The 26,673-nt window shown below is 65.3% G+C and overlaps 1 protein-coding gene across 1 annotated transcript in view; it reads left to right on the top strand.

The window, feature by feature from the left end:
- The window catches only part of MUC5AC (mucin 5AC, oligomeric mucus/gel-forming), a 36,300-nt gene extending 10,446 nt beyond the window's left edge, over positions 1–25,854 (top strand). Inside the window, 47 exon segments of the mRNA XM_074401940.1 lie at positions 615–741; positions 1,002–1,257; positions 1,337–1,389; positions 1,858–1,958; positions 2,223–2,374; positions 2,757–2,895; positions 3,043–3,156; positions 3,264–3,443; positions 4,985–5,224; positions 5,556–5,712; positions 6,139–6,267; positions 6,531–6,693; positions 7,363–7,406; positions 7,556–7,744; positions 8,403–10,087; positions 10,171–10,469; positions 10,648–10,909; positions 11,035–11,117; positions 11,206–12,259; positions 12,478–12,650; positions 12,832–13,093; positions 13,435–13,541; positions 13,720–13,981; positions 14,227–14,285; positions 14,467–14,728; positions 15,142–15,248; positions 15,427–15,688; positions 16,030–16,136; positions 16,318–16,579; positions 16,748–16,843; positions 17,642–17,690; positions 17,949–18,148; positions 18,660–18,834; positions 19,265–19,515; positions 19,690–19,873; positions 20,217–20,454; positions 20,995–21,173; positions 21,500–21,587; positions 21,719–21,822; positions 22,977–23,078; positions 23,362–23,399; positions 24,012–24,134; positions 24,283–24,381; positions 24,540–24,659; positions 24,867–24,930; positions 25,019–25,152; positions 25,603–25,854. Of these exon segments, the coding sequence (XP_074258041.1) occupies positions 615–741; positions 1,002–1,257; positions 1,337–1,389; positions 1,858–1,958; positions 2,223–2,374; positions 2,757–2,895; positions 3,043–3,156; positions 3,264–3,443; positions 4,985–5,224; positions 5,556–5,712; positions 6,139–6,267; positions 6,531–6,693; positions 7,363–7,406; positions 7,556–7,744; positions 8,403–10,087; positions 10,171–10,469; positions 10,648–10,909; positions 11,035–11,117; positions 11,206–12,259; positions 12,478–12,650; positions 12,832–13,093; positions 13,435–13,541; positions 13,720–13,981; positions 14,227–14,285; positions 14,467–14,728; positions 15,142–15,248; positions 15,427–15,688; positions 16,030–16,136; positions 16,318–16,579; positions 16,748–16,843; positions 17,642–17,690; positions 17,949–18,148; positions 18,660–18,834; positions 19,265–19,515; positions 19,690–19,873; positions 20,217–20,454; positions 20,995–21,173; positions 21,500–21,587; positions 21,719–21,822; positions 22,977–23,078; positions 23,362–23,399; positions 24,012–24,134; positions 24,283–24,381; positions 24,540–24,659; positions 24,867–24,930; positions 25,019–25,152; positions 25,603–25,854 (9,786 nt within the window).
- The last annotated feature ends 819 nt before the right edge of the window (positions 25,855–26,673 follow it).

The raw sequence follows: 26,673 nt of genomic DNA, 5'->3' as shown, positions 1-26,673 counted from the left end.
TCACCCACTCCCACATACACTCACTGACTCATTCACTCACTCACTCACTGATTCACTCACTCATTCATTTATTCATTCACTCACTTACCCATTCATTTACTCATTTCTTCGCTTAGTCATCCATTCATTTACTCACTCATGAATTCCTTCACCTCCTCATTCATCCACTTACTCATTCCCTCATTCATTCCTTCAGTCACTCATTCATTCACCACTCTAATGGAGTTTTTCTTGCTCCTCCAGCCCTACGCTAGGCACAGGGACTACACCCCAGGTGTGTGTTACCAGTTTGGCCCCGGGGCCAAATGGGAATTAGGCCAAGGCTGAGCTGATTCACCATGTCCGGGGCAAGCTAGGCATGGCTGGAGCTGTTGGGTCACAGGGATGAAGGACCTGGTCTTCCTAGTGCCCGCTACTTTCCACGATGGTTCTGCTCCATGCCCTGCGGGTCTGCTGAGGGGGTGGGATGCCTGTGAGGACTCTGGGAGGGGTCCTGGAGGCAGGAAGACCTGGGATGGAAGGACCCTGGCTGCTGGGTGTGTGGCCTGCAGGTCGTGGGAGGGCACCAGGTGCGGGCTGGGATCCCTGACGCCCCGATGCCCCCCTCCCCGCAGAACTGCATGTTTGACACCTGCAACTGTGAGCGCAGCGAGGACTGCCTGTGTGCCGCCCTGTCCTCCTACGTGCACGCCTGCACCGCCAAGGGCGTGCGGCTCAGCGGCTGGAGGGACGGCGTCTGCAGTGAGTGCCCGCCAAGCCCCACCCCTCTCCTTCGCTGGGTGGCTGTGGGTCTTGGGGTGCCCCTGGTGTGCCCAGCTGCTCTAAGGGTCCCTGTCTTCTGTGCTGGGCTCCAGGGCAAGGACGCCCAGGTCGGCTGGCCTTGGACCGGGCCAGGGAGGGGAGGGGAGGGGAGGGGAACCGAGAGGCCCGGCTCACTGGCTGCTGGCTGCCCACCGCCGGGCTCTGTGTCCTGAGAATCCCCTCTTCCTGGCATCCCGCAGCAAAGCCCACGACCACCTGCCCCAAGTCGATGACCTACCACTACCACGTCAGCACCTGCCAGCCCACCTGCCGGTCCCTGAGTGAAGGGGACGTCACCTGCAGTGTGGACTTTGTCCCCGTGGATGGCTGCGTCTGTCCTGAGGGCACCTTCCTGGATGACACAGGAAAGTGTGTGCCGGCCACCAGCTGTCCCTGCTACCACCGCGGCTCCGTCATCCCCAGCGGGGAGTCAGTGCACGACAGCGGGGCCATCTGGTGAGAGCTCCTGCCGTGGGCTGGGGGTCCCTGGTTCCCGCTGGCCCGGAGTGAGGCTCTGACCACTGTCTCCTCACAGCACCTGCACGCATGGGCAGCTGAGCTGTATTGGAGGCCAAGCCCCCGTGCCAGGTGAGTGCCAGGGAGGAGGCACTGTGGCCCCCACCTCATCTCCACAAGACGTCCTGACAAGTGGCTTCAGGGTTGGTCCCACCCAGTCAATGGGGCTGGTGGCTGTTGGTCAGCAGCTCAGTGCCAGGCATGGGGTGTGCCCTCTAGCCAGCAGGGGGGAAGGAGGGAGGGTGTGGGTGCACACGTGACACTCACACCCACTCATGCGCAGGATCACACACCCACTCATGCGCACACACACTCACGCACATGCATACACACTAATGTACACACATTCACACACCCACTTATGCACACGCACACACATGCATGCCCACTAACACCCACTCATGCACACATGCTCACCCACTCCTGCACACACACACCCACTCACACATACACACACGGCACAGACACGTCCTCCCTGACGCGTGGTGGAGGCCCCGCAGCAGCCTGTGGCTGAGCCCCTGACGGCCCCTCCCTCCCCAGTGTGTGCAGCGCCCATGGTGTTCTTTGACTGCCGAAATGCCACGCCGGGAGACACCGGGGCTGGCTGTCAGAAGAGCTGCCACACCCTGGACATGACCTGTGTAAGCCCCTGGGGACTCCCCAGTGACAGACCCTCCATCGCCCCCACCGCCTGCTAAGGGTGCCTGCCCTGGGTTGGGTGGTAGCAAGCCTCTGACACAGGAGGCCACCGGCTGCCCCACGTCCCGGAGGACCCCTGCCCACATGCCCCCCAGGCTCCCTAGTCCTGTGGCCCCTCCACCGTGGTGCGGCCGAGCTTTCCCCGGGAGGACCTGGGTGGCCCCGTGCCCCACCCCGTCACTCAGTGGTGTCTGCTGGCTCTGCAGTACAGCCCCCAGTGTGTGCCCGGCTGCGTGTGCCCCGACGGGCTGGTGGCGGACGGCGAGGGCGGCTGCATTGCTGCGGAGGACTGCCCCTGTGTGCACAACGAGGCCAGCTACCGGGCCGGCCAGACCATCCGAGTGGGCTGCAATACCTGGTATGAGGGCGCTCAAAGCCCATGGAGGGTGTCCGGCCTGGGTACCAGAAGGCCTCCTTAAAGACGGGCGAGCCCACAGCACAGCGGTCCTGGGAAAATGCCGGGCACAGGCTCAGGGCAGTCGCTCCTGGCAGCCTCAGCCGGGGAGGCCCATGGAGGGTGTTGGGCTGGGGCATCGGAGGCCGTCCTTAGAGACAGGCGAGCCCCTAGCACAGCGGTCCCAAGAAAACACAGGGCACAGGCTCAGTGGGGGGACGCCCCAGGCATCCCCAGCCAGTGGGCACGTGTCTGTGGTGCCGGGTCCCCCTGGGGTTAGGAAGGCTGCACCCGGCTAGGCAGGCCCCCTGTGGGTGCTCTGGCCTGACTCCCAACTGTCCCCCAGCACCTGTGAAAGCAGGATGTGGCGGTGCACAGACGACCCCTGCCTGGCCACCTGCGCTGTGTACGGGGACGGCCACTACCTGACCTTCGACGGGCAGAGCTACAGCTTCAACGGAGACTGCGAGTACACGCTGCTGCAGGTGAGCCGGCGTCCTGGGGTCCTCACGGCCGCTCACCGCCTCTCCGCGGCAGCCGCCCCAGGGTGCACACAGGCTGTCCCCACCCCGGCCTCCTCGTGGGAAGGAGAGCGGGGCCAGCCTGCTCCCTGATGGGCTCTGCTTCCCCAGAACGACTGTGGCGGGAACAGCAGCGCCCAGGACTCCTTCCGCATCGTCACGGAGAACGTCCCCTGCGGCACCACAGGGACCACCTGCTCCAAGGCCATCAAGATCTTCCTGGGGGTGAGCGAGGCTGGGTGGTCGGCGCCCTGCGGGAGGCTCCCACAGCGGCGTCCGGCCAGGTGGACTGGGGTTCTCACCGGGGGCGCTGAGTGACCTTTGCCGTGCAGGGCTCCGAGCTGAAGCTGAGCCACGGGAAGGTGGAGGTGATCGGGACGGACGAAGGGCAGGAGGTGCCGTACGCCATCCGGCAGATGGGCATCTACCTGGTGGTGGACACCGACGTCGGGCTGGTGCTGCTGTGGGACAAGAAGACCAGCATCTTCATCAGCCTCAGCCCCGAGTTCAAGGTAAGACCACGGCCCTCGCCCCAGCCACAGCTGGCTGGAAACCTGGGGTGTTGAGGGGCATGGGACAGGTGGGCAGAGATGGGAGGCACAGAGACACCGAGAGAAGCACAGAGGTGGAAGGGCTGGGAAGGGCAGCCGCTCAGGAGGCTCCTTGCCCGGGTGTCCACGTTCTGGGGCTGCGGCAAAGGCCCGCCCTGGTGGATTTGCTCACAGCCTGGATACTGCAGTCCAGCAGGGCATCCGTGGGGCCGAGCTCTTCTGGGAGACTCTGGGGGCTCCTCCTGGCCTGTTGGGAATAGATGCTCAGTGCCGCAAAGAAAAATCACCACCGAAGCCGGGCGCGGTGGCTCAAGCCTGTAATCCCAGCACTTTGGGAGGCCGAGGCGGGTGGATCACGAAGTCAAGAGATCGAGACCATCCTGGTCAACGTGGTGAAACCCCATCTCTATAAAAATACAAAAATTAGCTGGGCATGGTGGTGCGTGCCTGTAATCCCAGCTACTCAGGAGGCTGAGGCAGGAGAATTGCCTGAACCCAGGAGGCGGAGGTTGCGGTGAGCCGAGATCGCGCCATTGCACTCCAGCCTGGGTAACAAGAGCGAAACTCCGTCTCAAAAAAAAAAAAAAAAAAAAAAAAAAGAAAAGAAAAATCACCACCGAGACAAAGGCTCTTTCAGCAACGCAACTTTTACTTCCTGGCCTGCAGAAAGGGCACCCTGGCTAGCCATTGTGCTTTGAGAGGACAATGAACAAATGGAAACAGACAGATTCATCCCTCACGCGTCTGGGGTCGTCCTTACTGCTGTGTCTGATCTCCGTTGGCTGGAGCCAGGCCTCACAATCTAAACTAAACCCTATTGGCTACAACTTAAAACTTTTCTAAACAGGTGAAACCAGTGGAGGGCTGGGACATGCCTGTGAGCACGTCCAGCACAGATACCATGGTGAAGGTACAGGACACAGAAGGTACTACGTGCCTGCACGCATGGCGTGTCTGACAGCTACACAGGATAGGGCTTCACAGTTATTAGCACATTTATGACAAGAAAGGAAACTTTAAAAAGGAACTTTTCTGCTTCCCATATGGCCCCTGGCATCTGCTCCTCGGCTGTGGCCGCGAGCTGGGACGGCTGCCTGTCTTCCCGCAGCCTCGTCCCTGTGCCTGGGTCTAAGTTTCCTCCTTTACAAGGACACCTGGCACTGAATCCAGGGTCCGTCACCTTCACTCAGGACCCTCCATCTGCCAGGCCCCATTTCCCAGCGAGGCACCACGCACAGGCAGGGTCAGGACTTGAGTGGGTCCTTTGAGGCCACGCCGGCTCCTTTCTCTCCAGGACGGGCTTGTGCCTGGCCCTGGCCCTCCATGCTCGGTGGCACTGCCCGGGGGCTCCGCAGGTGTAGCTGGAGGCGGGAAGGAGGAAGCGGCACCCGTGGTCGTGCCCCGCTGCCTGGGTAGGAGGCGGCGGCCTCGGGGCAGGGCCCCTGGCCTTCCAGGGGCTTCCTTGCCTGCAGTCACCCCCCCCTCGCTGGGCACCTCTGCAGGGCAGGGTCTGCGGCCTGTGCGGGAACTTCGACGGCAACGCCATCAACGACTTCACCACGCGGAGCCGGTCCGTGGTGGGGGACTCGCTGGAGTTCGGGAACAGCTGGAAGCTCTCCCCGTCCTGCCCGGACGCCATGGCGCCCAAGGACCCCTGCACGGCCAACCCTTTCCGCAAGTCCTGGGCCCAGAAGCAGTGCAGCATCCTCCACGGCCCCACCTTCGCCGCCTGCCACGCACACGTACGCGGGCCGGGGTGGGGGGCTTTCCTCCGGGCCCAACGGGTCATGGTGACCCAAGGAGGCCCCAGAAGGGGCTGGGGCTGGGGCTGGAGGGCAGCCGTCAACCAAGGGTGTGGACTCCCCCAGAGGCGCCGGTGTCAGCTGCGGGTCCAGGGCCCTGGGCGGTAGTTCACCCCGGGGCTGCCGAGGAAGCCCCGGACCCTGCAGACATCCAGACGGGCCCAGCCGGCCATCCGGGGACAGGCATTTGCTCTCCTCGAGCCCCGCCGGAACTGGGCCCGGTTGATGTGCCGAGGGTGGAGGCCCAGGAACTGTGCCCCATCTCCCACAGGTGGAGCCGGCCAGGTACTACGAGGCCTGCGTGAACGACGCGTGCGCCTGCGACTCGGGGGGCGACTGTGAGTGCTTCTGCACGGCTGTGGCCGCCTACGCCCAGGCCTGCCACGAAGTGGGGCTGTGCGTGTCCTGGAGGACCCCCAGCATCTGCCGTGAGTGGAACGGGAAGCGCCAGCAGGGAGAGCCCAGCCACACGTGCCGGACGGGCGTGGGAGGGTCCCCAGAGAAACAAGAACACCTCGGCCCAGAGAGGAGGGGTGGCCGGTGGAGGGGTGGCCGGTGGAGGGGTGGCCGGTGGAGGGGTGGTCTGTGGGGCAGAGGGGCGGGCAGAGCTGCCCAGCTCTAGCCACGAAGAGCCTTGCCAGGAGCAGGCGCACTCGAGGTGCTCTGGCTGGAGACCCCCACTCTGCCGGCCACCTCTGTGGCATTCACCCTCCCCTGTCCCCATCCCCTCCCCTGTCCCCATCTTGCGATGGCGGGAAGGCCCAGGGGAGGGAAGCGGCTTTAGAGCAGCCCCGGGTGCAGGCCTCCCTGAGCGAGTGCCTGGGGCCCATGGAGCCCTCCGTCCCTCCCTGCAGCTCTGTTCTGCGACTACTACAACCCTGAGGGCCAGTGCGAGTGGCACTACCAGCCCTGCGGGGCGCCCTGCCTGCGGACCTGCCAGAACCCCCGCGGAGACTGCCTGCAGGGCCTCCGGGGCCTGGAAGGTGGGCTGGGGCCGGCGGGAGGGGCTGGCCTGGGGACGTCTGGGGCTTGGAAGGTGGGCTGGGGCCGGCGGGGCTGCCTGGGAGGGGCTGGCCTGGGCTCCGCCGCCTGTGGCCTTCTCCTGGCCTCTCAAGGAGGCTATGTGCCCCTGCCTCCTGCACACTTGGGAGCTGTAGGTGAGGCCCGCTGCTTGGGGCCCGGGTGGAGCCCTCGATGAAGCGGCTGCCACTCGGTCTGGTGTGACTCTGGCTTCTCTGGCTTGCAGGCTGCTACCCCAAGTGCCCTCCAGAGGCTCCCATCTTTGATGAGGAGCAGATGCAGTGTGTGGCCAGGTGCCCCTACCCGCCCCCGTCCCCACCCTGCCGCGTACACGGCAAGTCCTACCGGCCCGGCATGGCGGTGCCCTCGGACAAGAACTGCCATTCCTGGTGAGTACTTCAGCCAGAGGAATGAGGAGCCTGGAGCAGGTGGGGGATTCGGCCCTGGCCTGGGCTTTCGGTGCAGCCGGGAGCCGCAGGGCTGGGGCCTCCCTGTTGCTGGGGTTGCAGCTATGGGTCCCGTCCGGGCCCAGGAGCCTGTGACACAAGCTTCTCAGGGGCCAGCACCCCATGTCCTGAGGCCCAGAGGCAGGGCTGGGAGTTGGGCTCCTCTGGGCAGAAACCAGCACGGCCTCTGGGTGCAGGCCGAGGGGTGCAGGGAGGGTGTGTGGGGGAGCTGGGCCGAGATGGAGCCCCAGGGCCTCACAGGAGGGACGCCCGTTAAAATAACCCGGGGAGGCAATGACTGCCCTCTGGCGCCCGCCTCCCCGGCCCCCGACCAGAGGGGCTCGATGAGGGTGGGACCTCGGGCTGACCCTGAGGGACAGCTGCTGGGACCCAGGTGGGGCCAGCCTCCCTGTCCCCAGTCTGGGGGTACAATGCAGCACCCAGGGCAGCCCTGCTGGAGCTGCTACCCCCACCCTTGGTATTGTGGGACGCCCTGTGGAGGGCATGTGGCTGCCCCACACACCAGCCTCCCCGAACCAGCCTCCCCACACACCAGCCTCCCCACACACCAGCCTCCCCACACACCAGCCTCCCCTTCTTCCTTGTCTCTAGCCTCTGCACCGAGCGTGGCGTGCAGTGCACCTACGATGCCAAAGGTAAGTGGCCAGCAGCCCCTGCGGGTGGGTGGACTGGGGTCTGGGGTCTCTGCAGCCGGCAGGCTGGGGGCTGGGGGTTGGGGGGGCCGGGGTCCAGGGTCTTTGCCCACGCCCAGTCTCTGATGGGCCTGGCCCATCTGTCCCCACAGCCTGTGTCTGCAGCTACGGCGGGCAGCACTTCCGGCCCGGGGATGTCATCTACCACACCACGGATGGCATGGGTGGCTGCATCTCCGCCCGCTGCGGGGACAACGGCACCATCGAGAGGAGGGTCTACCCCTGCAGCCCCCCAACCCCCGCGCCCACAACCACCTTCTCCTTCTCCACACCTCCGCTCGGTAAGGCAAATGCTGCTCCGGGGAGCCCTCCCAATGCCTGGCACAGCTGCCCTCGCCAGCACTGGGCAGGGGTGGCAGCCCCTGGGGATCGGGAAGGGACCAGGAGCAGGGTGTTTGCTCAGGGAGGACCTGCCATTTCCCCACTGGCCACCAGCAGTGGAAAGGGCCCAGCCTGCAAGTCACCCAGGCAGGCCCAGCACTGACGCTGCTGCCCTCAGCAGCTCCTTGGCCTGGCCTCACGGGAGTGTGGGGGGTCTGGCAGCCCAGGCGGGCCCCAGGGATGCATGGCCGTGGCTTCCGTCACTCTGCTCAGAGCGCAGGTCCCTCTGCGTCCTCACCCTCCCCTGGGGATGTCTCAGGGCCCCAAGGCATCATCTGAGTTCTCTGAGTGGAAAGCTCCAGAATGCTGGCTTTCTGGGGTGCAGGTGTGTGGACCCTGCTCAGGGCATGGCCTGGGAGCTGCTTTCTTTAAACACAGTCAGTTCGCCTGGCTCTTCGGCACCTGTGCCACCCACGCGGGTTCTGGGCAGGGGTCGTGGGTAGGACAGGCAGACAGGCCCGCTGGCGTGGCCCCAGACAGCTGACAGGGCCGCAGGGAGGGCGGGGCGGCCCCCGAGTGCCGGCCTCTCATGCTTAACTGCCTTCTTTTCTGCCGTAGTCGTGAGCTCCACGCCTGTCCCCAGCACCAGCCCAGGTGAGGCGCGCACGGGCCCCGCCAGCAGCGCCTCGTCCCCCACAGCGGGCACTTCTCCCAGGCCGAGGCCGTCCACAGCGTCCGCCTCGCCGCAGCCGGCCTGCGGGGAAGAGTGCCTGTGGTCGCCGTGGCTGGACATCAGCCGTCCTGGACGGGGCGTGGACAGCGGTGACTTTGACACGCTGGAGAACCTCCGCGCTCATGGGTACCCGGTGTGCACGGCGCCCAGGTCGGTGGAGTGCCGGGCAGAGGACGCACCTGGGGTGCCGCTCCGAGCCCTGGGTCAGCATGTGCTGTGCAGCCCGGGCGTGGGGCTGATCTGCCGTAACAGGGAGCAGGCGTCCGGGCTCTGCTACAACTACCAGGTCCGTGTGTTGTGCTGCACGCCCCTCACCTGCTCCACCGCGGGCACAGCCCCGACCACCCCTCCAGCAACCTCCAAGACCACCGAGACCTGGGCCTCAGCCTCCTCCGCCCCCAGCAGCACACCTGGCCCCGGGGAGCTTCCTACAGCCAGGAGAACAGCCGGCCCGGGCCCCAGCACAGCCTCTGCTCCGACAACCCACAGTACCAGGACAACACCCGCCCCAGGCCCTGCTACGTCTGTTGAAACACCTGTCTCAACTCCCAGCCCTATGTCAGGGCCGGCCACGACGTCGTCCATGCCGACCACAGCCCCGGGGACCGCAGGGGTCTCCAGCGGGACCGCCCCTCCTGAGCCCAGCACGGTCTCCTGCCGGCAGGAGTTCTGCACCTGGACGGACTGGATTGACGGCAGCTACCCGGGTTCCAGCAGAGATAGCGGAGATTTTGACACATTTCAGAATCTGAGAGCCGAAGGATACAGGTTCTGTGAACATCCTCGAGCAGTGGAGTGCCGGGCGGAGAGCCTCCCCGACACGCCGCTGGCAGAGCTGGGGCAGGATGTCACCTGCAGCCCAACGGAGGGCCTGATTTGCCTCAACAAGAACCAGCTCCCGCCCATCTGCTACAACTACCAGATCCGCATCCAGTGCTGCGAGACGGTGGACGTGTGCAGAGACGTCACCAGAACGCCCAAGACGGGCACCACCACACGGACGACCCCACGCCGAACCAGCACCGAGAGCCGGGCCACCTCCACCGCACACCGGCCCTGGGCCTCCACACCACACCCCACAGCCTCCTCCACAGCCGCGTCCACGGCAACCAGCGTCACGCACGGCACCCACACCCGACCTGTCACCAGAGACTGTCAGCCCCGCTGCAGCTGGACCAAGTGGTTCGACGTGGACTTCCCGTCACCCGGGCCCCACGGGGGAGACCAGGAGACCTACAGCAACATCATCCGGAGCGGGGAGAGAATCTGCCGCCGGCCTGAGGCCATCACCAGGCTCCAGTGCCGAGCCGAGAGCCACCCGGACGTGAGCATCGAGCACCTGGGCCAGGTGGTGCAGTGCAGTCGCGAGGAGGGCCTGGTGTGCCGGAACCAGGACCAGCAGGGGCCCTTCCAGATGTGCCTCAACTACCAGGTGCGCGTGCTCTGCTGCGAGACCCCCAAAGGCTGCCCCGAGATCACACCAGTCACAGCTCCTGGCACCCCAAGTGAGAAAGCCACTAGCCCAACACACAGCACCTCCTCTTGGCACAAATCCAGGACAACCACGTTGGTGACAGCCAGCACAACGTCCACTGCACAGCCCAGCACGACCTCAGCTCCTACGACCAGCACAACCTCTGGTCCTGGAACTAGTTCCAGCCCAGTTCCCACCACCAGCACGACCTCTGCTCCACAGACCAGCACAAGCTCAGCTCCTACAACCACCACGACCTCTGGTCCTGGAACGACTCCCAGCCCTGTTCCCACCAGGAGCACAACCTCAGCTCCTACAACCACCACGACCTCTGGTCCTGGAACGACTCCCAGCCCTGTTCCCACCAGGAGCACAACCTCAGCTCCTACGACCAGCGCAACCTCTGGTCCTGTAACTATGCCCAGCCCAGTTCCCACCAGGAGCACAACCTCAGCTCCTACGACCACCATGACCTCTGGTCCTGGAACGACTCCGAGCCCTGTTCCCACCACCAGCAAGACCTCTCCCCCTACAACCAGCAGGACCTCAGCTCCCATCACCAGCACAACCTCTGTTTCCAAGCCCAGCACAAGCCATGTTTCCGTGTCCACAACGCACACCCGACCACTCACCAGAGACTGTCAGCCCCGCTGCAGCTGGACCAAGTGGTTCGACGTGGACTTCCCGTCCCCCGGGCCCCACGGGGGAGACCAGGAGACCTACAGCAACATCATCCGGAGCGGGGAGAGAATCTGCCGCCGGCCTGAGGCCATCACCAGGCTCCAGTGCCGAGCCGAGAACCACCCGGACGTGAGCATCGAGCACCTGGGCCAGGTGGTGCAGTGCAGCCACGAGGAGGGCCTGGTGTGCCGGAACCAGGACCAGCAGGGGCCCTTCCAGATGTGCCTCAACTACCAGGTGCGCGTACTCTGCTGCGAGACCCCCAAAGGCTGCCCCGAGATCACACCAGTCACAGCTCCTGGCACCCCAAGTGAGAGAGCCACCAGCCCAACACACAGCACCTCCTCTTGGCACAAATCCAGGACGACCACACTGGTGACAGCCAGCACAACCTACACTGCACAGCCCAGCACGACCTCAGCTCCTACGACCAGCACAACCTCTGGTCCTGGAACTAGTCCCAGCCCTGTTCCCACCACCAGCACGACCTCTGCTCCACAGACCAGCACGACCTCTGCTCCTACAACCCACAGTACCAGGAGAACACCCGGCCCAGGCCACAGCACAGCCTCTGCTCCGACAACCCGCACCACCAGGACAACACCCGCCCCAGGCCCTGCTACGTCTGTCGAAACACCTGTCTCAACTCCCAGCCCTTCGTCAGGGCCAGCCACGTCGTCCATGCCGACCACAGCCCCGGGGACCGCAGGGGTCTCCAGCGGGACCGCCCCTCCTGAGCCCAGCACGGTCTCCTGCCGGCAGGAGTTCTGCACCTGGACGGACTGGATTGACGGCAGCTACCCGGGTTCCAGCAGAGATAGCGGAGATTTTGACACATTTCAGAATCTGAGAGCCGAAGGATACAGGTTCTGTGAACATCCTCGAGCAGTGGAGTGCCGGGCGGAGAGCCTCCCCGACACGCCGCTGGCAGAGCTGGGGCAGGACGTCACCTGCAGCCCCACGGAGGGCCTGATTTGCCTCAACAAGAACCAGCTCCCGCCCATCTGCTACAACTACCAGATCCGCATCCAGTGCTGCGAGACGGTGGACGTGTGCAGAGACGTCACCAGAACGCCCAAGACGGGCACCACCACACGGACGACCCCACGCCGAACCAGCACCGAGACCCGGGCCACCTCCACCACACACCGGCCCTGGGCCTCCACACCACACCCCACAGCCTCCTCCACAGCCGCGTCCACGGCAACCAGCGTCACGCACGGCACCCACACCCGACCTGTCACCAGAGACTGTCAGCCCCGCTGCAGCTGGACCAAGTGGTTCGACGTGGACTTCCCGTCACCCGGGCCCCACGGGGGAGACCAGGAGACCTACAGCAACATCATCCGGAGCGGGGAGAGAATCTGCCGCCGGCCTGAGGCCATCACCAGGCTCCAGTGCCGAGCCGAGAGCCACCCGGACGTGAGCATCGAGCACCTGGGCCAGGTGGTGAAGTGCAGCCGTGAGGAGGGCCTGGTGTGCCGGAACCAGGACCAGCAGGGGCCCTTCCAGATGTGCCTCAACTACCAGGTGCGCGTGCTCTGCTGCGAGACCCCCAAAGGCTGCCCCGAGATCACACCAGTCACAGCTCCTGGCACCCCAAGTGAGAAAGCCACTAGCCCAACACACAGCACCTCCTCTTGGCACAAATCCAGAACAACCACGTTGGTGACAGCCAGCACAACGTCCACTGCACAGCCCAGCACGACCTCAGCTCCTACGACCAGCACAACCTCTGGTCCTGGAACTAGTTCCAGCCCAGTTCCCACCACCAGCACGACCTCTGCTCCACAGACCAGCACAAGCTCAGCTCCTACAACCACCACGACCTCTGGTCCTGGAACGACTCCCAGCCCTGTTCCCATAACTAGCACAACCTCAGCCCCTACGACCAGCGCAACCTCTGGTCCTGGAACGACTCCCAGCCCAGTTCCCACCAGGAGCACAACCTCAGCTCCTACGACCACCACGACCTCTGGTCCTGGAACGACTCCCAGCCCTGTTCCCACCACCAGCAAGACCTCTCCCCCTACAACCAGCAGGACCTCAGCTCCCATCACCAGCACAACCTCTGTTTCCAAGCCCAGCACAATCCATGTTTCCGTGTCCACCACGACGCACACCCGACCAGTCACCAGAGACTGTCAGCCCCGCTGCAGCTGGACCAAGTGGTTCGACGTGGACTTCCCGTCCCCCGGGCCCCACGGGGGAGACCAGGAGACCTACAGCAACATCATCCGGAGCGGGGAGAGAATCTGCCGCCGGCCTGAGGCCATCACCAGGCTCCAGTGCCGAGCCGAGAGCCACCCGGACGTGAGCATCGAGCACCTGGGCCAGGTGGTGAAGTGCAGCCGTGAGGAGGGCCTGGTGTGCCGGAACCAGGACCAGCAGGGGCCCTTCCAGATGTGCCTCAACTACCAGGTGCGCGTGCTCTGCTGCGAGACCCCCAAAGGCTGCCCCGAGATCACACCAGTCACAGCTCCTGGCACCCCAAGTGAGAAAGCCACTAGCCCAACACACAGCACCTCCTCTTGGCACAAATCCAGAACAACCACGTTGGTGACAGCCAGCACAACGTCCACTGCACAGCCCAGCACGACCTCAGCTCCTACGACCAGCACAACCTCTGGTCCTGGAACTAGTTCCAGCCCAGTTCCCACCACCAGCACGACCTCTGCTCCACAGACCAGCACAAGCTCAGCTCCTACAACCACCACGACCTCTGGTCCTGGAACGACTCCCAGCCCTGTTCCCATAACTAGCACAACCTCAGCCCCTACGACCAGCGCAACCTCTGGTCCTGGAACGACTCCCAGCCCAGTTCCCACCAGGAGCACAACCTCAGCTCCTACGACCACCATGACCTCTGGTCCTGGAACGACTCCGAGCCCTGTTCCCACCACCAGCAAGACCTCTCCCCCTACAACCAGCAGGACCTCAGCTCCCATCACCAGCACAACCTCTGTTTCCAAGCCCAGCACAAGCCATGTTTCCGTGTCCACAACGCACACCCGACCAGTCACCAGAGACTGTCAGCCCCGCTGCAGCTGGACCAAGTGGTTTGACGTGGACTTCCCGTCCCCCGGGCCCCACGGGGGAGACCAGGAGACCTATAGCAACATCATCCGGAGCGGGGAGAGAATCTGCCGCCGGCCTGAGGCCATCACCAGGCTCCAGTGCCGAGCCGAGAGCCACCCGGACGTGAGCATCGAGCACCTGGGCCAGGTGGTGAAATGCAGCCGCGAGGAGGGCCTGGTGTGCCGGAACCAGGACCAGCAGGGGCCCTTCCAGATGTGCCTCAACTACCAGGTGCGCGTGCTCTGCTGCGAGACCCCCAAAGGCTGCCCCGAGATCACACCAATCACAGTTCCTGGCACCCCAAGTGAGAGAGCCACCAGCCCAACACACAGCACCTCCTCTTGGCACAAATCCAGGACGACCACACTGGTGACAGCCAGCACAACCTCCACTGCACAGCCCAGCACGACCTCAGCTCCACAGACCAGCACAACCTCTGGTCCTGGAACTAGTCCCAGCCCTGTTCCCACCACCAGCACGACCTCTGCTCCACAGACCAGCACAAGCTCAGCTCCTATGACCACCACGACCTCTGGTCCTGGAACGACTCCCAGCCCTGTTCCCACCACCAGCAAGACCTCTCCCCCTACAACCAGCACGACCTCAGCTCCCATCACCAGCACAACCTCTGTTTCCAAGCCCAGCACGAGCCATGTTTCCGTGTCCACCACAACGCACACCCGACCAGTCACCAGAGACTGTCAGCCCCGCTGCAGCTGGACCAAGTGGTTCGACGTGGACTTCCCGTCACCCGGGCCCCACGGGGGAGACCAGGAGACCTACAGCAACATCATCCGGAGCGGGGAGAGAATCTGCCGCCGGCCTGAGGCCATCACCAGGCTCCAGTGCCGAGCCGAGAGCCACCCGGACGTGAGCATCGAGCACCTGGGCCAGGTGGTGCAGTGCAGCCACGAGGAGGGCCTGGTGTGCCGGAACCAGGACCAGCAGGGGCCCTTCCAGATGTGCCTCAACTACCAGGTGCGCATGCTCTGCTGCGAGACCCCCAAAGGCTGCCCCGAGATCACACCAGTCACAGCTCCTGGCACCCCAAGTGAGAAAGCCACTAGCCCAACACACAGCACCTCCTCTTGGCACAAATCCAGGACAACCACGTTGGTGACAGCCAGCACAGCCTCCACTGCACAGCCCAGCACGACCTCAGCTCCTACGACCAGCACAACCTCTGGTCCTGGAACTAGTTCCAGCCCAGTTCCCACCACCAGCACGACCTCTGCTCCACAGACCAGCACAAGCTCAGCTCCTACAACCACCACGACCTCTGGTCCTGGAACGACTCCCAGCCCTGTTCCCATAACTAGCACAACCGCAGCTCCTACGACCACCGCGACCTCTGGTCCTAGAAAGACTCCCAGCCCTGTTCCCATAACTAGCACAACCTCAGCCCCTACGACCAGCGCAACCTCTGGTCCTGGAACGACTCCCAGCCCAGTTCCCACCAGGAGCACAACCTCAGCTCCTACGACCACCATGACCTCTGGTCCTGGAACGACTCCGAGCCCTGTTCCCACCACCAGCAAGACCTCTCCCCCTACAACCAGCAGGACCTCAGCTCCCATCACCAGCACAACCTCTGTTTCCAAGCCCAGCACAAGCCATGTTTCCGTGTCCACAACGCACACCCGACCAGTCACCAGAGACTGTCAGCCCCGCTGCAGCTGGACCAAGTGGTTTGACGTGGACTTCCCGTCCCCCGGGCCCCACGGGGGAGACCAGGAGACCTATAGCAACATCATCCGGAGCGGGGAGAGAATCTGCCGCCGGCCTGAGGCCATCACCAGGCTCCAGTGCCGAGCCGAGAGCCACCCGGACGTGAGCATCGAGCACCTGGGCCAGGTGGTGCAGTGCAGCCACGAGGAGGGCCTGGTGTGCCGGAACCAGGACCAGCAGGGGCCCTTCCAGATGTGCCTCAACTACCAGGTGCGCATGCTCTGCTGCGAGACCCCCAAAGGCTGCCCCGAGATCACACCAGTCACAGCTCCTGGCACCCCAAGTGAGAAAGCCACTAGCCCAACACACAGCACCTCCTCTTGGCACAAATCCAGGACAACCACGTTGGTGACAGCCAGCACAACCTCCACTGCACAGCCCAGCACGACCTCAGCTCCACAGACCAGCACAACCTCTGGTCCTGGAACTAGTCCCAGCCCTGTTCCCACCACCAGCACGACCTCTGCTCCACAGACCAGCACAAGCTCAGCTCCTACAACCACCACGACCTCTGGTCCTGGAACGACTCCCAGCCCTGTTCCCATAACTAGCACAACCTCAGCCCCTACGACCAGCGCAACCTCTGGTCCTGGAACGACTCCCAGCCCAGTTCCCACCAGGAGCACAACCTCAGCTCCTACGACCACCACGACCTCTGGTCCTGGAACGACTCCCAGCCCTGTTCCCACCACCAGCAAGACCTCTCCCCCTACAACCAGCAGGACCTCAGCTCCCATCACCAGCACAACCTCTGTTTCCAAGCCCAGCACAATCCATGTTTCCGTGTCCACCACGACGCACACCCGACCAGTCACCAGAGACTGTCAGCCCCGCTGCAGCTGGACCAAGTGGTTCGACGTGGACTTCCCGTCACCCGGGCCCCACGGGGGAGACCAGGAGACCTACAGCAACATCATCCGGAGCGGGGAGAGAATCTGCCGCCGGCCTGAGGCCATCACCAGGCTCCAGTGCCGAGCCGAGAGCCACCCGGACGTGAGCATCGAGCACCTGGGCCAGGTGGTGCAGTGCAGCCACGAGGAGGGCCTGGTGTGCCGGAACCAGGACCAGCAGGGGCCCTTCCAGATGTGCCTCAACTACCAGGTGCGCGTGCTCTGCTGTGAGACCCCCAAAGGTTGCCCCGAGATCATACCAGTCACAGTTCCTGGCACCCCAAGTGAGAGAGCCACCAACCCAACACACAGCACCTCCTCTTGGCACAAATCCAGGACGACCACACTGGTGACAGCCAGCACAACCTCCACTGCACAGCCCAGCACGACCTCAGCTCCACAGACCAGCACAACCTCTGGTCCTGGAACTAGTCCCAGCCCTGTTCCCACCACCAGCACGACCTCTGCTCCACAGACCAGCACAAGCTCAGCTCCTACAACCACCACGACCTCTGGTCCTGGAACGACTCCCAGCCCTGTTCCCATAACTAGCACAACCTCAGCCCCTACGACCACCGCGACCTCTGGTCCTAGAAAGACTCCCAGCCCAGTTCCCATAACTAGCACAAGCTCAGCTCCTACGACCACCACGACCTCTGGTTCTGGAACGACTCCCAGCCCTGTTCCCACCACCAGCAAGACCTCTCCCCCTACAACCAGCAGGACCTCAGCTCCCATCACCAGCACAACCTCTGTTTCCAAGCCTAGCACGAGCCATGTTTCCGTGTCCACCAGAACGCACACCCGACCAGTCACCAGAGACTGTCAGCCCCGCTGCAGCTGGACCAAGTGGTTCGACGTGGACTTCCCGTCCCCTGGGCCCCACGGGGGAGACCAGGAGACCTACAGCAACATCATCCGGAGCGGGGAGAGAATCTGCCGCCGGCCTGAGGCCATCACCAGGCTCCAGTGCCGAGCCGAGAGCCACCCGGACGTGAGCATCGAGCACCTGGGCCAGGTGGTGCAGTGCAGCCACGAGGAGGGCCTGGTGTGCCGGAACCAGGACCAGCAGGGGCCCTTCCAGATGTGCCTCAACTACCAGGTGCGCGTGCTCTGCTGTGAGACCCCCAAAGGCTGCCCAGTGACCTCCGTTTCTCCCTATGGGACTTCTACCACAACCGCACATCCTTCTCCGTCCACCTTCGTGCCATCCACCTTCGTGGCATTCACCTCCGTGGCATCCACCTCTGTGGCACCAAGCTCTGTGGCTTACACCACCCCAACCTGTTTCTGCAACGTGGCTGACCAGCTGTACCCTGCGGGTTCGTGTTTCTTGTGTAATTGTTTCAGAGCCCACCCTGGTCATTGTTTCACTCAGGAATGCCAGGCTGTGACGGAGATGGGAGGAGTCTGTGCCCTTTGTGGCACAGGCTAACTGTCGCAGAGTGGCTGTGTGCGTTCTCTGAAGCTTTTCCCCATTACCCAGGGGGTAGGAAGAGCCCCTCGGGCTCACTGAGGGGTTTTCGCGTCTTCTCTGAGCAGGGCTCCGCTAAAGCCTGCCACGTGCCCTCCTCCTGCAGGGTCCACCATATACCGCCACAGAGACCTCGCCGGCCACTGCTACTATGCCCTGTGCAGCCGGGACTGCCAAGTGGTCAGAGAGGTCGACAGTGACTGCCCGTCCACCACGCTGCCTCCTGCCCCAGCCACGTCTCCTTCCACAGCCACCTCTGAGTTCGTCACCGAGCTGGGATGCCCAAATGCAGTGCCCCCCAGAAAGGTAATCCCCCGCTTCCCTTCTGAAGGCTCAAGGCCACTGCAGGGACCCTGAGTGTCTTTGCAATTAGACTTCAGCTGCAGGTTCTTGAGAAGGTCGCTGGCCCCAGTGAAGCTGCCTGGTCATTGGGAGAGGGCCCTGCTGTAGCCCGGGGTCTCTGATCCCCCTGGACTTCCCAGGCACGTGTTTTGCAGACGCTGGGCTTGTGGGGCTTGAGGCTGAGGCTGTGCTGAGGACAGCCAAGGCCAGAGCAGCTAGAGGACGCTGAGGTCCCGGCCGCACGGCCAGGGCGTGTGGCAGGGCCAGTGGGGCTGGGGGCAACTCTCACACCAGAGGCCCCGATCCCGGCCAGCTCAGTGTCCGGGGTGGGTGGTGAGGGTGGAGCGGGAAGGAGACTGGGGAGCAGCCACCCTCCCCTGTCCCCACACCGGACTCTCAGGACTGTGACCCTGAGAGTCGAGGGCTGCCCTGGAGACCGGGACAGGCTGGAGCCTACAGCTCTGTGCTTCTGTAGAAAGGGGAGACCTGGCCCATGCCCGGCTGCTCTGAGGCCACCTGCGAGGGCCACAACGTCATCTCTCTGCGCCCGCGCACGTGCCCGAGGGTGGAGAAACCCACCTGTGCCAACGGCTACCCGGCCCTGAAGGTGGCTGAGCAGGACGGCTGCTGCCAGCACTACCAGTGCCAGTGTGAGTGCAGGGCAGGCGGAGCGGGGCAGCGGGGCAGGCCTCTCCCCGAAGGCGGAAGTGGGTGGGGCAGAGGAGGGGGCTGGGCTGAAGCAGAAAGGAACTGGGTTGGACAGCAGGAAGGACTTTCCAGCATCCAGGCCGGGCTGTGTGGGGCCGAGCCTCCTGCTTCGGGGTGCTGAGTGGAGCCCCGTGGGTCCCGAGCAGCCGGGCCGGGGAAGGCGGACGGTCTGTCTCTGCCGGGCTGGGGCCTTGTCAAGCTCCCGGCAGATGGATCCGCGCAGGTGCCGTGTTCCGATGATGCGGAGGGTCTCGTGCGCCCTGCGAGGCGAGCGGGTGGGGGGCAGGACGGACGTGGCCTGTGGGAGAGAGAGAGCCCCGGGGCTGTGGTGCAGCCACCCGAGCTGCCCGTCACACCGCCCTGGCCACGCAGGTGTGTGCAGCGGCTGGGGTGACCCGCACTACGTCACCTTCGACGGCACCTACTACACCTTCCTGGACAACTGCACCTACGTGCTGGTGCAGCAGATCGTGCCCGTGTTCGGCCACTTCCGCGTCCTCATCGACAACTATTTCTGCAACGCGGAGGACGGGCTCTCCTGCCCGAGGTCCATCATCCTCGAGTACCGGCAGGACCGCGTGGTGCTGACCCGCAGGCCAGTCCGCGGGGTGATGACCAACGAGGTGGGGGCGCCGGGTGTGCAGGGGGGGCGCCCGGTGTGCCGGGAGGGGGTGGGGGCGTCTGGTGTGCCCAGAGGGCCAGGGGGGCAGGGCTTTGCCCGCACGAGCCTGAGCCGCCGTGGCTGACCCCCCACCCACCCCCCTTCTGTCTTCCTGTCAATGGCGCCATGCGTTCAGATCATCTTCAACAACAAGGTGGTCAGCCCCGGCTTCCAGAAAGACGGCATCGTGGTCTCCCGCGTGGGCATCAAGATGTACGCGGCCATCCCGGAGCTGGGCGTGCGGATCATGTTCTCCGGCGTCATCTTCTCCGTGGAGGTGCCCTTCAGCACGTTTGCCAACAACACCGAGGGCCAGTGCGGTGAGGCTGCGGGGCTCCGGGGCACTGTCGGCGTTCGTGGGGCGAGGGCGGGCGGGGCGAGGCTGCTTCGTGCCGGCGTGCCGGCGTCTCTGCTTTCCGGCTGCTCTGCCTGGTGCGGGTTGAGGCTCACACCTGCCGGTGCCCACCGCTCGACGGTACCACGGAGACTGCCCCAGGGCTGTCCTCGGGGGTCAGTGAGGCACAGGCAGGCCCCGCTACAGTCCACCTAAGGGTGACCCTGAGACACCAGGGTCGGGTCCCCCAGCTGCGGGTGCTGAGCCCCACAGGGCTGGGTCTGCCGCCTCCGCTGTCCAGCAGCCTGACCCCCGCCATGCCTGCCCAGGCACGTGTACCAACGACCGTAAGGACGAGTGCCGCGTGCCAGGAGGACGAGTGGTCGCTTCCTGCTCGGAGATGTCCGGCCTCTGGAACGTGAGCGACCCCGGCCAGCCGGCCTGCCACAGTCCCCGCCCCGCACCCACCCCCGTCGGGCTCACCACCGCCGGACCCACCACGTTCAGGCCCACCACCCCACCTGCTCCGTGCCCTCCGGCACCCATCTGCCAGCTCATTCTGAGCAAGTGAGACTCAGGTGCAAGGGAGGGAGGGTCAGCGCGACAGCCCCTGGCCCCACCCTTCCACGAGCTGCGGTTTTCAGGGGGCTTCGGAGCTGCTGGTGTGGCAGGCAGAGGAGGGGCGGGTGCTGAGGAGGTGCCGGGGAGGGGAGGGTGGCGGGCAGAGATGGTCGTGGCTGGAATGCTGCCAAGGGGTGGCCAGGGCTGGCCAGGCAGTCTCTGAGGCTCTCTGCTGGCTCAGGCGCATGGACGGCGCCATTGGTCACTGCCCCTCAGGCAGCTCCCAGGTTTTTGGGGTGAGGGGGAGGCCCAAGAAGAAGAACTTGCAGAAAGAAATGGGTGATAGCATCTGGACCCCGACCCCAGCCCCCAGGCGTGCAGAATGTGCGGAAGGAACCTGTCAGGGCGAGGGTGTTTGGGGGGCTGCACAGCAGCCACTGCCGGGGGCTCGCCTTGCCTGGGGTCTGTCCCGAAGCCTGGGACCTGACGTGGAGCGGGTGGGTGGCCAGAGAGGCCGCACCCAGCACCCCACCCATTCCCCCACAGGGTCTTCGAGCCGTGCCACACTGTGGTCCCCCCTCTGCCCTTCTACGAGGGCTGTGCCTTCGACCAGTGCCACATGACCGACCAGGACGTGGTGTGCTCCAGCCTGGAGCTGTACGCGGCGCTCTGCGCGTCCCAGGGCGTCTGTGTCGACTGGAGAGGCCACACCAACCACACGTGCCGTGAGTGAGGCTGCCTCCTCAGGGCCTGTCGCTTGTGAGGGGCACCGGCACACCAGGCACAACTTCAGGGTGGGCTCGGGCCGAGAGGGTGGGACCCGGAAGACGAGGGGCGGCCCCAGGGTAGAGTGCACCCAGTTCCCCAGAGAGGAAGGAGGGCGTCCACACTGGGGAGCCGCGGTGGGGCGCTGGGTGTGGGTGGCTGTGGCCAGGCCGGGCCTCGTGGGTGGCTGCCAGCAGCCCCAGAGCAGGTGCCAGTGCCCAGCGGCCCGTGTGGCTCTGGGTGGGTGCCCTCCCGCCCTCTCAGGCGTGGCTTCCCTTCCCTGCAGCGTTCACCTGCCCGGCCGACACTGTGTACCTGCCCTGCGGCCCGACCAGCCCCTCCTACTGCTATGGGAACGACACTGCTGGCCTTGGGTAGGTGCCCTCCCTTCTGGCCCTGCACGGAGCCACACAGCCCCCCACCTCTCCAGCTCCCAGGCTGGGGCCCTTCCCACCTGGAGGGAAAGAGGAGGCCCCCCCACCAACCCCCCGCTCACTCTCCACAGAGCTCTGCAGGAGGCCGGCCCCATCACTGAAGGCTGCTTCTGCCCGGAGGGCATGATCCTCTTCAGCACCAGTGCCCAAGTCTGCGTGCCCACAGGCTGCCCCCGTACGTGCCCCCTGCCCGGGCTGGGTGGTGTGGCAGGACGGGGCCTGCGACTGTTGGCCAGGCCCTGGGGTCTGCCCCAGCCCGACACGGGACCCTGCCCCTCACCCCTGTTGGGCGGCTGCCCCCCAGTGACCTCAGCTCTCTCTCCTGCCAGGGTGTCTGGGGCCCCACGGAGAGCCGGTGGAGGTGAGTGGCCGGCGTGGCCCGAGAGCGCCCTGGGATCCAAGGGCTTGAGGAGGGAGGCTCGTGAAACACCAGCCTCGGAAATAGTCAGATGAGGCTCAGGGGTCAGGTGTCCACTCTGAGACAGGCCCAGAGCAAGGGCCGTGGGAGGAGCTGGGCTTCCTGAAAGACTTGGGAGCTCCCTCCCAGGCGCCGGCCCTGTGCATGGACCGGGCAGGGCCCCTGCCCTGGTGCTGCTGTGGGCGCCGGCCCTGAGGCTGGCAGTGCCCTTCCCTTGTTTGGGACACCCTTTTGCCCAGCTGAGGCTTTGGAGGCGTGAGGTGGGGGATACGGGCCGGTCGCCCCACAGCCGGCTCGCCTTGCAGAGCTTCGTGCCTGCCCTTGGGCCGCCCCCTGCACTTTTGAAGCCCCGCTCCCGTGGGGTCCTCGGCCACAGGCTGCACAGCCTCCTCATGGGGCCGCCCCCGCCCTGCATAAGCCCGCCTGGCTGCTGCACCCGGGGTGGGGCTGCTGCGGGAGCCGGACCTCCAGCCTCTCCCTGGCAGGTGGGCCACACCATCAGCATGGACTGCCAGGAGTGCACGTGCGAGGCAGCCACCTGGACGCTGACCTGCCGGCCCAAGCCCTGCCCGCCACCCCCTGCCTGCCCCCTGCCCGGCTTTGTGCCTGTGCCCTCAGCCCCGCAGGCCAGCCAGTGCTGCCCCCAGTACAGCTGCGGTAAGTCCTTCGCTGGGTGGGCGCATGGCGTGGAGGGGGAACGGGAGCCCACCCGGCCAGCCCTTTGCTGCTGCCGTGGACCGTGCACCTGGGGGCAGTGCCCGAGAGGGCGTCCCCTCCTCCCCTCCTGCCGCAGCCTCACCTGGAGACCCCCCAGCAGGCCGTCTGGGCAGTCCGCAGTCCTGGAGACCCCTGGGGTCGCCCTTGGGTGGAGGTGGGGACGGACTCCTCACTGCCTCCCTCCCGCCCCACAGCCTGCAACTCCAGCCACTGCCCCGTGCCCGTGGGCTGTCCCGAGGGCGCCCGCGAGATCCTGACCCACGAGGAGGGAGCCTGCTGCCCGGTCCAAAACTGCAGTGAGTGGCCAGGACTGGGACTGGTCTGGGGGCCGTGGGCTGGGGACCCTACCCGGGGTTTTGGGGAGTGGAGCCAGATGCCAGATGCGGCTTGTCCACGGCCAGTCTGTGGCTCTGGGCTGAGCCTTCCACAGGGCTGAGGCTTGAGAAACCACAGCGGTGAGCCCAGCAATGGGCGCCCAGGAGGGGGATGCTGAGGGCAAGGGGAGTGTGAGGGGAGGGCGGGGCGAGGGCGGGCTGGGTTTCTGGCGGGGGCTGCAGCTGCCTGTCTTCTCCTGGGCAGGCTGGACAGTGTGCAGCATCAACGGGACCCTGTACCAGGTAAGAGCATCAGAGCTCAGACCCCACAGATCCCCGCAGCCGCCCCCACAGGCCCCAGCAGCCGCCACAGACCCCCACAGACCCCCACAGGGAAGCAGCTTCCTGTCGATCCTGGGCCCAGGTAGACTTGGGAGCAGCGGGGGCGAACTGAGAGCCTGCTGACCCAGCGGGACCAGGGACCGGAATCTCTCAGGACACAGCCCACAATCAAGTGTGGCTGAGGCCGGAGGCAACCCCAGGGCTGGGAAGTGTGGACGTCTACACCCTGGCCCACCAGGCTCTGAGGGGCTGGCCTCTCCTGGCACCTCAGTGCAGCCAGGCCTGGATCCCGTGGCTCTGTGTCCTGTGGCCCTGTAGAGCATGTGGCCTTGCTAGCCAGCCTACCCACGGGGGTGCAGCGTGGGACTCTGCCCTGGGGATGGGGACCCTGGGCAGTGACCTCTGCACCAGGACCTGCCATCAGGATTCATCCCAGGGGGCAGGTCGTCCTGGCAGAAATTGGCCTGGAGGGGGATGTCTGGGAAGGTGGGGGCAGCAGGCCAGTAGGGAGGAAGGGACGGGTCTGCCCCAGGGCCCACCCTGATTGACGTCTGCTGCCCTGGCTGTCCCCAGCCCGGCGCTGTGGTCTCCTCGAGCCTGTGCGAAACCTGCAGGTGTGAGCTGCCCGGCGGCCCCCTGTCCGAGTCGTTTGTAGTCAGTTGTGAGACCCAGATCTGCAACACACACTGCCCCGTGGTGAGTGCCCACCATCCTGCCCCCATCCGCCCTGCCCCCACCCGCCCTGGCCCCTGCCCTGCCCCCACCTGCCCTGCCCTCACCCTGCCCTAGCCGCCTGGGCGTGGCTGTCCCCTGGACTCCGGCCACATGTCCATCCCTCCTGCAGGGCTTCGAGTATCGGGAGCAGCATGGGCAGTGCTGTGGCACCTGCGTTCAGGTCGCCTGTGTCACCAACACCAGCGAGAGCCTCACCCACCTCTTCTACGTGAGTATCAGCTGCCACCAGGAGGAAGGGCAGGGTCTGAGAGCACGAGGGCATTTGGGGACCTGTCCCTGCTGGCATGCACCTGGCAGAAACTGGGGTGCAGACAGAGGGACAGGTGGAGGGAGGGTCACTCACCCCAGGGCCTGGCCTCCCTCCAGCCCGGCGAGACCTGGTCAGACCCTGGGAACCACTGTGTGACCCACGAGTGTGAGAAGCACCGGGACGGGCTTGTGGTGGTCACCACGAAGAAGGCATGCCCCCCACTCAGCTGTTCTCTGGTGAGGCCCAGGGCCCCCGCCCAGCCGAGGTGGCTTCACCCCCAGATGGAGTTGGAGGACTGTAGTCCTTCCTGCAGCGCTAGCAGAGACACCCCTCTTGCATGGGCTGTCCACTCCCGAACCTGACCCCATGTGCCCATCCCCCACTTCTGCGGGGTGGAGGCCGCCAAGCGCCTTGGCACTGAGGCTGCCCCTCTGTTGGCACAGGACGAGGCCCGAATGAGTGAGGACGCCTGCTGCCTCTTCTGCCCGCCGCCCCTGCCCCAGAACCGTGAGTGCCGAGCCTGCTGGGTGGGGTGGGCCTCACCCCCGGAGGCTCAGGAGTGGCGGGGCTGGTCCTAAACCCCGCGTCTCCCCAGAGTCCACCTGTGCCGTGCATTATCGGAGCCAGACCATCCGGCAGCAGGGCTGCCGATCCGAAGGGCCCGTGCGCCTGGCCTACTGCCGGGGCAACTGCGGGGACAGCTCCTCCATGTACGTGCCTGGGCCGAGGGTGGGGAGATGCCACTGGCCATGGGGTGCGGTCGGAGTCCCAGGGCAGGTGGGGGGCAGGACCGGGAGGGGCCGGGCGGAGGGCGCTGGGGGTGAGGCGGGCAAGGGGCTCTGAGGTGGCCGGGGCGGGGCTGGGGCGGCTGCAGCCCAGAGCCTGTGTCGGAACCGCCTGCTCTGCTCGCGGAGCTCCGCCGGGAACCTGCCCCAGCGCCCTAGTCCCCCTCCCTGCCGTCAGCGGGAGCTGGAGTTGGCCCTGGTGGGAGTTTTGGCGCCCAGGGGACTGGCAAACGGGAGCCGTTGTCAAACACCGCAGCAGCCTCCAGGAGCTGGGAACAACCGGGACAAGGCCACCCAGAGGAAGCGCAGCACGGGGCGGCTCGAGGCGGGTGGCTGGGGACCCGGGCGCGGCAGCTGGTGTTGAGCAGCCCCTGCCCGCAGGTACTCGCTCCAGGCCAACGTGCTGGAGCATCGGTGCCGGTGCTGCCGGGAGCTGCGGACCTCGCCGAGGAACGTGACCCTGCACTGCGCTGACGGCTCCCGCCGGGTCTTCCGCTACACGGAGGTGGAAGAGTGCGGCTGCACGGGCCAGCGGTGCCCTGCGCCGGGCGACACCCAGCACTCGGAGGAGGTGGAACCCGAGCAGAGCCAGGAGGCGGAGAGCGGGAGCCGGGAGAGAGGGGCCCCGGCGTCCTCCGTCAACTGACCGGTACCGCCGTCCTCCCGACCCCCGAGAAGAACCGCCTGAGTGTCCACCCAGCTCGACTTCCAAAGCCAGTAGAACCCGTGCCCTCCTCCAGGCGGCTGCAGCTTCGGAAGCACTGTCCACGCCTGCTCTCATGGAGGGTGTGGGCTGCGGTCACCACTGGCTGGCGGAGGGGCCCCTTCCCACCTGCAGCCACTGCTCAGGACCAGCCCAGGGCCGGTGGATGCCTCTGGCCACGCGTCCAGCCCGCTGTTCTCAGGACTTGAGCATCACCCGAGGGCATCGGGAATGATGCTTGGACATGGTGGTCAGCTGCCTGCTGGCTGCAGGAGGAAGAGCCTCACTCCTACCTCAGCCCTTGGCCTGCACCCCTCCTCAGGACATGGCCAGTCGGCTGCATAAATACACTCCAGCATTTTGCAATTTGTGAACTGTGCATTTTTTGAGCTTGTTCATAAAACCCAGGAACAGGGCGGGGGCAGACCCAGGCCCTGGGGGTGCACACCTCTGGCGAGCCACGCAGCACTGGGCAGCCAACAAGGACTGTCTGGGGGAGCTGTTGCCTCTGTGGGCTCAGTGGGGTAGTGTCCATCTGCTTGGAGAGGAGAGGCCGGAGCTTGCATCTGCCCCAAAAGGAGACCCCCATCCTGCACAGGTCACTGAGGACCTGGCTGCAGTCTAGAGCCCAGGAAGCATCTGGTCAGAAAACAGAGTGAGTGAGAATGTGAGAGAATGAATGAGTGAATAAATCAGTCAGTAAATAAGTGAGTGAGTGAATGAGTGAATGAGTGATTGAATGAGCGAGTGAATGAGTGAATG

This window comes from Saimiri boliviensis, chromosome 6 (assembly GCF_048565385.1).
Source record: "Saimiri boliviensis isolate mSaiBol1 chromosome 6, mSaiBol1.pri, whole genome shotgun sequence".
In the NCBI taxonomy this organism is placed as follows: domain Eukaryota; kingdom Metazoa; phylum Chordata; class Mammalia; order Primates; family Cebidae; genus Saimiri; species Saimiri boliviensis.
This window is presented reverse-complemented; position numbering and strand designations above follow the sequence as displayed.